The sequence below is a fragment of the Carlito syrichta genome, unplaced genomic scaffold, assembly GCF_000164805.1.
Source record: "Carlito syrichta isolate Samal-C Ts95f unplaced genomic scaffold, Tarsius_syrichta-2.0.1 Scaffold274096, whole genome shotgun sequence".
Taxonomy (NCBI): domain Eukaryota; kingdom Metazoa; phylum Chordata; class Mammalia; order Primates; family Tarsiidae; genus Carlito; species Carlito syrichta.
Genome location: NW_007218192.1, coordinates 679522 through 688230, shown reverse-complemented (window position 1 = coordinate 688230; position 8709 = coordinate 679522). Strand labels below are relative to the sequence as shown.

The 8709-nt window shown below is 58.5% G+C and overlaps 2 protein-coding genes across 2 annotated transcripts in view; one reads left to right on the top strand and one right to left on the bottom strand.

The window, feature by feature from the left end:
- SDCBP2 (syndecan binding protein 2) overlaps window positions 1-4356 on the top strand; it is an 11083-nt gene extending 6727 nt beyond the window's left edge. Inside the window, exons 5-8 of the mRNA XM_008052415.2 lie at window positions 478-653; window positions 733-904; window positions 3915-4006; window positions 4266-4356. Of these exons, the coding sequence (XP_008050606.1) occupies window positions 478-653; window positions 733-904; window positions 3915-4006; window positions 4266-4320 (495 nt within the window). The 3' untranslated portion in view covers window positions 4321-4356. The remainder of the gene's footprint in view (window positions 1-477; window positions 654-732; window positions 905-3914; window positions 4007-4265) is intronic.
- A 1088-nt stretch (window positions 4357-5444) lies between these two features.
- The window catches only part of SNPH (syntaphilin), a 13559-nt gene continuing 10294 nt past the window's right edge, over window positions 5445-8709 (bottom strand). The window contains exon 5 of the mRNA XM_008052414.1: window positions 5445-8707. Within this exon, the coding sequence (XP_008050605.1) occupies window positions 8519-8707 (189 nt within the window). The 3' untranslated portion in view covers window positions 5445-8518. The remainder of the gene's footprint in view (window positions 8708-8709) is intronic.

Below are 8709 nucleotides of genomic sequence, written 5' to 3'. Positions count from 1 at the left end.
AGCCTGCCCGGCGCCGTCCCCGCCCCGGGCTCGGAGCGCCTCCCCTCCCCCCGAGCCGAGGGGGAGGAGGGTCAGCGCGGGCCTCCCATCCCGCACGCCAGGTCTGGTTCCCCACCTTGCCTCCCGCCCTCCGTGGGTCGTGTCGCCCAGAGCCTCCCACCCCACCTGCCCTCACTCCTTGGGGATCCGGTGCCAGGCGACTGTCTGTACGCGGTAGAAGCCCGGTGCCCCTATGAGTGGTACGGTAGGTGTTTGGGGTGCAGCCTCAGGCCTGGGTCGAAGTCCTGACCCGCCTTCCTAGCGGCGTGCCTGCAGTGCTCCTCCCCAAGAAGATGGAGTAACCATGGTGCCTTCCGTGCAGAACTGGAGCCCTGGCACCCTGCGGGCTCCTGGAACATCACCGGGAATGTCACGTGGGGGAGAAACCTGGGTGCAGGGTGGGCCAGGAATGCTGACTTTGGACCCTGCCTCCCCTAGGGGCTCTTTGTGCAGTTGGTCCAGGCCAACACCCCTGCATCTCTCGTGGGGCTGCGCTTCGGGGACCAGATCCTGCAGATCGATGGACATGACTGCGCAGGGTGGAGCACCCACAAAGCCCACCGGGTGGTGAAGAGGGCCTCAGCAGAGAAGATTGTCATGGTAGTTCGGGACAGGTGAGCAGCCAGGCCCGGGGAGCCTCTCTGACCCATTCCAGCCAGGTCCCCAGGCCCGCTCACTATCCCTACTTGCCAGGCCGTTCCAGCGGACTGTCACCATGCACAAGGACAGTGCAGGCCATGTTGGCTTTTTCATCAAGAAGGGGAAGATCGTCTCTGTTGTCAAAGGGAGTTCAGCAGCCGGCAACGGGCTCCTCACCCACCACTACATGTGTGAGGTGAACGGGCAGAATGTCATTGGGCTGAAGGTAGGTGGGTGCCTGGGCCTGAGGGACTGCAGGGTGGCAGGCGGGCTCAGGCGAGGGCAGCCACGTCCCCGACCCAGTCTCGGTTTCTTCATCCTAAGGGTGCTGTTGTTTTAGTCGCACCAGGACCGCACTGCCAGCCTGGGATCCACGTGAGGTCCAAGGATGAGTCCAAGGGCACAAGGGGGCCCTGAGACCCACATGGTGACCTAGGATGTTATGGCGCCCTGGAACTCGGGGGTGCCAGCCAGCCGCGGAGCCTCAAGGAGTGTTAGAGCTCTCAGCTCTTTTCGGAGAATTCCCTTCCAGGTCAGGAAAGGTTACAGCTCTTTTGTCTGGATGAATCCCAGGTGGTTGTCTCACAACCGAGATGATTAAGGATCGAGGACACCGAAAGGGTGAGCAAGTCGAAGTTTATTCAGGAAGCAAGTGTTAGCAGCTCTCACAGCAGGAGGGGGGCCTGAGAGGGGGCCCCAAGTGGATTGCCGGGCCCCAAGAGGGTTATGGAGCCCCCAGTAGTGTTGTCGAGCCCCCAGGAAGGTTGGAGAGAGAGAGAGAGAGAGAGAGACAGACAGCGAGCGCGCCCCACTGAGGCCAACTGGGGTTGTGCTAATTGGTTGGTAGTAAGAACTGAAAATACACTAACCTAATTGGTCAGTAGTAAGTACTAAAATGTGGCATGATTGTATACAGGGCTGATGGGGAGAGGATAAAAAAGGGCCAGTTAGGAAAAAGTGCACAAAACAGAAAGCATGAGAAAAGGGAATGGGTGTGACTTTTGTACGGAGCCTGCAGCTTGCAGCTGTTTCTCCAGGTAAAATGGAGTCCTACCAAGACCCACCCTGTCTGCTTAACCCACTTCTTGCTTACTCCTCTTGCTTAACCAGCTTCTTGCTTACTCCTTGCGTTCGGTAAGACAGTGTAGAGAGCTATGAGCACAGTGCCAGGTCCATGGTAAGTGCTCAGTAAATCTTAACTATTGCTGCTAACAGAGGCCAGAGGTGTGACAAATGAGGGGTATGACCACATGTTGAGGACACAGGTACCCAGGTGGCTCCTAGCCGAGTAGACACCTCCTTGCTCTGTGTGGCACTCGTGTCTGTGTACTGGACCCTGTTCAGTCATAGGGGTATTTTAGAAAATTCTTATTCAGAAATCTGTTTCTGACCTTGGCTCATTTTTCAAGGGCATATGTGTGGTGAGTTTTCTCTTTAAAAAGCAAGAAAGAGGCTGTTCTTCAAAGAGACCAGCCCAGACCACTCTGCCTATGGAGTAGCCTGTTTTCTGTCACTTCAATAATCTTAAAAACAAAACAAAACGGCAAGGAGGAGCAGGTGGTGTGGGGTCAGTGCTGTGTACGTGGAATGGGCTTGGCGTCCTCTGGGAATGGGCCATCGACAATCACCAGTCACTTGGGTTTTGGTCCTGGAACAAGCGAAGTGGCTTTATCCCAACTGAAGCCACTTGGACCAAGGGTGGCTCTTGACCCCAGTTCTGATTTAGAGCCAGGGTCCTTCCCCTCTTGCCAGGTCCCCAGCAGAAGGGGTCTGGGTGGTGGCCTCTCACCCTTTGAAGCCAGTCTCTGCCCACCCCCACAAGGGCTACACCACACCATCGCGTCACAGGTCTGCTTCCTAGGAGGCTGCTCTGGAAGTTTGTGACGTTGTGGTCAGGAAGTCTTTCCTCATACCTGTCTAAGATTTCCCCTGCTGCATCCTCTCCCCTCCCTCTGGGATCAGACATGACAATCCAGAGGAAACCCATTGTCCTCAAGAAGTTGAGTGCAGCAGCAATTCTGAGTTGCTGGAGCTTTCGGAGATGCATGATCTGAGTCCTTCCAAAGTGTCACCACTCTTAGATCTGAACTCTTCTGGGAACAGTCACTCTAAGAGTGATTCTTTCACCCTCACTGATGGCGCAAAGCAGCATTGTGAACTCATCGGTTTTTCTACCAAACTTTGGGGTGTGAGGCTCTCAGGAACTGGGTTTGTCCCTTTACTGACCAGCTCTAGACAGCTCTGCTTCTTGAGATCATTTATCTTTTTTTTTTTTTTGAGTAGGAGTCTCACTCTGTCGCCCAGGCTGGAGTGCAGTGCCATGCTCAGGCCCACACCACCATGCCTGCTAATTTTTTGATTAACTGTAGAGACAAGGTCTTGCCAAGTTGCCCAGGCTGGTCTCAAATCCCTGGGCTCAGGCAATCCTCTCACCTCCACCTCCCAATGTGCTGGGACTATAGGCGTGAGCCACCACACCTGGCTTATTTTTTCAAAGTTCATTTCCACCTGTGACCTTACTAGTTCTAGCTAGCACATTTTCTCCCATTAATTCTGGAATAACTCAGAACACACGTAACAAGATTACATACTGTGGAAAGGTCCCTGGGCTCCAAGTAAGGGCTGGAGCTTCTCTTGTGGCCATAGTTTTAGCATTTGGATAGCCTAGCACACTTCGAGGAGACTTCTAGTTTCTTGTTTCCCCCATGATCCAAGTGGCATCTGCAGACCGGTCTCTTTTTTCCTCGTCAACCCGAGGTAAGAGAAAGAAGAGGAGGAGGATCCGCATGGCCCTGGCTTGGGTTGGGTGTGCCTTATGTCAGTGGAGGGTGCTCATTCTCTTTGTGCTTTGGGGCCAAAACCCAGGTGTGACCAAGGCCAAGGAGATAGGATGGGAGTCCCTGGGAGCCCTTGGAAGGGGCAGGAAAACTGTTTCATGAGGCCCTGTCGTGTGTTGGGCCCACACTGCTGGCCTTCAGGGTAAGGGTGGGGAGTGGAGGGCTCATTTGACCTAGGACGCCCTCACGTGGAAGCCCCACATGCGTGCTTGAGCAAGACCTTACCTGGTGCCTGCCAGGCTCTCACCTGCAGGCTGAGGGTCCCAGGCAACCCCGCCCCTGCAGGCAGGCATCAGTGGTGTCCTCTAGCAGGGGCCATGCTGACCCCTCCACAGAGGGGCTGCAGACTCGCCCCTGGCCTCTGGCCCCAGGGTGACTGCTCCCTCGCCTCCTCTCCAGGACAAAGACATCATGGAGGTTCTGGGCACGGCTGGGGACATCATCACCCTGACCATCATCCCCACTGTGATCTATGAGCACATGGTCAAAAAGTAAGACGGCAGCCCTCCTCTGCTTCTCCCCCCCTCCCCTCCCCGGGCGTGCCGGGGCTCAGCAACCTGCTTCCCCAGTGCTGACGTGGGTCTGGACTCAGCCTGTCCCTTCTTCCCTCCCCACTTCCTCCAAGGAGGCTGGGAGTTTCTGGGGATTTGAACTATGAGTGAAGGCCCACTTGGCAGGCACAGGCTAGGGGTGGGATGGGGCTGGGGAGAAGGAGCTGCCAAGTTTGGCCACTGTCGTTGCTATGTCCAGGTTGTCCCCAATCCTGCTCCGCCACACCATGGACCACTCTGTCCCAGACATCTGAAGCCACGGGAGGGCAGCCCAGGCCCTCCCACCCTCCAAGAAGGACAGCCGCCCTCGGGTGCCAGTTTGTAGCCAGCCAGCTGCCTGGGGGTGGGGCCATCTTGAGGGGGTACTCCAGAGGGCGAGTGTTGGATGGCATGGGTCTGTCCTGCGTGCACACGGGCCTCCCCGGAGCCTCACACTCCTGGTGGGGCCAAGGCTCGGGCAGGGCCCACAGGCAGCTGATCCTCCATGCTGGTTTAAATGCCAGGCATGTAGGCAGACCGGCTAAGCACTTCTTAAAGCTGCAACTGGGCCCCTTCAGGACTTGGCCTCTTCCAGGAAAACAGACATTTTAAGAGAAGAGAACTACATTCTTTGGGTGTGAACTTTTTCCTTGCCTTTACTTACTTTTTGTCACAGGCTGTATAGTTATAATCCTCTATTGTCTTTCGAATAAAGATTGGACTTTAAACAAAACCCATTCCTCAAAGGGCATTGAAAATACCCAGTCCCCTGATGCAGCAGGGCTGGTTTCTTTTAAATGGTGGTGAGACCAAGGCCATTTCTCTGCGTTGCTTCTGAGAGCTGTGATTTGGCTCTTCCCCTGTCACATGCTGCCTGCCAGGCTGGCACAGGGATGACTGCAGCCCAGGACAGGGTGGGGCTGTGGGGCAGCAGGGCTGGGAGAAGGAGCGCTGGCTTTGGGGTGCCCTGCTGGGTGACCGTGGCTGCTTCTGCATCTGTAGAGTGGATATGAGGACCCGTTTTGGGGGTGTTGGGAAGATGAAATGTGACGTGCTCACAGTGTGCAGTCAGCTGTCACACCCAGGCGCAGAGGAGGTGGTTCTGGACCCTGTGTCCGACCCTGGGAGGGCAGTGGGGCCCCTATTTCACACTTCGGAGCCTGGAGGGGCTGAGCCAGGGCACTCAAGAGCCGGGCCGTGGACACAGGCCAGTGTGGTCCCAGGGCCTGTCCCAGGGCTTGTGGGGACTGCTTCCTCCACTGGCAAGAAGAAAAGGCTCCCTGCTTCCCACCTGGCTTCTCCCTGTGTGTGTTGTGACCCCTGTGCTGGGAGAGGGCAGCGTGGCCCCCCATTGCCCCCCTTAGAAAAACGACACAGGATAAAGAACATAGGCCAGGGGTCTCGCTGTGTTTCCATGCTTTAATTCACAGCTGTCTGCTGTAGGTACAACTCTGTCTGAACAAAAGGACAAAGGAGACAAGAGTCAAGACCCCGCCCACCTCCCCATCCCCTGAATCCTCTGTCCAGGGATGGCCTAATGTGTGAGTGCACATGACCCATTTGCAGGTCAGGGAGGGGCTGGGAGCTCCCTGGGCGGAGGCCCCAGAAGCCCATGGTTTGCCCCACCCCTCCCCCAAGCGCTGTCAGATACCCTGTGCTAGTGGCAACTGGGAAGGGGGTTTCAGTGGAAGCTAAGTTATCCCCTTGGGAGACATTGGTAATCTAACTGCTCAAGCCCAGCTCTGTGCAGAGCCAGGCCCAACTCCCAACTCCTGCCTGAGCCTGGGTCAGACAGCGGAGGGGCCTCCAGGGCCCAAGTCCTAGAACTAAGGACAAGCTGCTTCTGGCTGCCCGCTGGGCTGCAGAAGGGGGCTCCTGGGGACACTGATCCTCAGGACCTAATCAGCTCCGGACTGAGGCTGGAGTGAGGGAAAGCCCAAAGGCTTCTGCTCCAGAAGCCAAGGGCAGGAGGGAAAGCTCACAGCCCAGCGAGAGGAGGCATTCGGCAGGAAGGCGAGGGGAGCTGCGGGGGTTGCTCTCTGGAAGCTTCTGCCGTGGCTCGGCCCTCTCCAGCCCCTGTTCCGGCTCACTCCACGGAGCTTGGAGCCTGAGCCCACAGGCTGCCCGCTCCACCACACGGGTAGCCAGTGCCTTTGCATAGATGCGCAACCCTGAGCGCACACACACTCAGGAGCTGGGCCAGGGATACCGGCCAGTACGGTCCCAGAGCCCGTCCCAGGGCTGGGCGAGGAACTGCTTCTTCCACTGACAAGAAGAAAAGGCCATCGAAGAGAACCCCCTGAGAGAGGGCCCTCGATGCTGTGGGCTGGGCCCTCCAGGCCCACCGGGAGGGTCGAGGGCCACAGCAGGAGGAGGGGGTGGCAGCTGGCCTGCTCACCTGCTCCAAGGCCTGGGGCCGACCACAGCCCGGCCCTTCACAGGGGGCTTCTCCAGCGGGGACAGAGTGGACTGTGGCCCCAGCCCTGCTCACGTCTACCAAAACACAAGACACAACAGGAAGGCCATAGACGCAGGACGCAGACAGGAGCAGAGGGTCTATGAAGCTTGACTAAATTCCAGTGGTGAAAAATAGATAGGCTTTATGTTGTCAAATATAGTTCATACATTCCTTTTCTCAGCAAAGCTTTAACTACTTCTAAGGAGACACTACGCAGCTCCGTGAGTACACGGCACAGGAGGCTGGGTCCACGGCCAGTCCCGGCCCGGCTTTGGATTGGCTTTGTCCACTGCCCCCTCCGTGGCATGACCCCGGTGTCCTGTGGGGGCAGCCTGGCCAGACCGCAGACATCGGATTTGGTTCGGCTGGGGTGGAGGCGCTCCACAGAGGATGGCTAGTCTGTAGTCCCGAGGGAGGTGGGGGAATTTTGGAGGCACAAAGCGCGTGGCAGAGGGGTTCTCACCCCGACGGCTGGGCTGGCCACCCACTCCCAGTGCATGCAGGTGCCCCGAGGGGAGGGCACAGAGTGGAAAGGCAGAGCCCATGAATCAGGCAATGGCTGTCGGGGCACAGGGGTGAGGACAAGCAGCCTTGGCAGAGAACCAGGGTGGTCCCTAGGCCAGAGGGTAAGATAGGGTCCCTCCAGCCCCCTAAATGTGGGGCCAGCCTCTGAAGAGTGGGTGGGATGACCAGGTGAGTATAATCCCTGTGGGGAAGAGGAGTGAGTTTATTTTGTAAGATAATAACAGTAATAAAAAGGTTAGCAGCTTGGCTGGGGGACTTACATGTGGCCCCAGGGAAGGAGTGGGGGACAGTGTACCTTCCCAGGCCCCTGCCTGCCCTGCCACGCCCCTGCCTGGGAGACACAGCCCAGGGCACCCTGCTTTGGCCTGGACAGACATCGTGGCTTCAATACCCACCCTGCAATTTTCCTGCCACAATCCCCATGCTGCAGAGGCAGGTATGTCTAAGGCTTAGGAGCCCTCATCCCAGAAGGCGAGCAGTCTCACCTCTGGGGACCTAGGGTGGGAGAGGGCCTAGCCCCAAAGTGAACATAGTGCAAAGCAGAAGTTGGGCCTGAGACCCCGAGAAGCCCAGGGATGGCCCCAGGCAGTCATGGCCTCTGGCTCTCAAACAAGCCGAAGGTTCCTGAGTCCAGTCTGCTCCCAGCCTGCAGACCGGACGGCCTCATCTCGGAAGGCTGGAGGAGCGCCCCGGGGGCTCCCACCTGTGCCTCCTCTTCTTGTGCCAGGAGCCGGGGCTCAGGCAGGTGTCCCGCCTCAGCACTGAGCTTGGGGGCCAAGCTCCTCACAGGAAGGACGACGGGGCACACCCAGACACATCAGGAGGAGATGGACGATGGGAAAGGCTGGGCTGGACAGAAGACACAGAACCCAGCTGCCCCCTGCCACCTCACCCAGCCCCGCCCTTCTCCAGCCAGCGGCTTGACTGTGCTCCCGAGTCCCCAGGAGGGGAGCATTCTGGGAGGCTGGAGCGCCCCATGCTTCCAGGCCTGGCTTCGGGTCCTTGGGCCAGTTATCTGCACTTTGGGCCACAGCTGCACCATCTGAGGAGGTAACACTGGCCCAGAAGCCTGGGCGGAGGGCAGGCGGCTTGGAAGAGAAGGCTTGGAGTGAGCAGGGCACTGGGCAGGACAGTGCAGGGCAGCGGCTCCAGCGGGCGACTCCAGCCCCACTTCCCCCAAATAAAGATGGCCAGAGACTTCCTGAGCGGGTCCGCCTGTCCAAAGGGCCGGGCTAGGGGGACCCTCACCACCTCCTCTCGCTGCGGTTTGTCCGGACAGAGTGCCTCCCTGCTTTTGGTCTCCTTCCTTCTCTCTGCAGAAGTTTCGGGATGCCTCTCCCCACCCCCTACTCCTGCCCGACACACTTAACATCTTGACGACAGACAGTTCCACACCCAACACTAAAGAAATGAGAGGACACCCGGGGAAATGCGAGGGGAGAGCAGCGTCCCTACAATCAGTGGTCAGGGCAGGAGGCGCTGCCTGGGCCTCAGAGCTGGGAGCTGCCAGCGGGGCCGGGGCCCGGCGGGCTCAGCGAGCGGCAGCTGATCCTGCGGATGGAGTGCAGGGCCACGGTGCAGCAGCCCCGCAGCAGGGAGCTGATGTTGTAAATGGGCTGGCCCTGGCGCCGCTGGGAGCGGCAGAGCCAGGCCACCGTGGGCACGGCCGGCACCACCACGG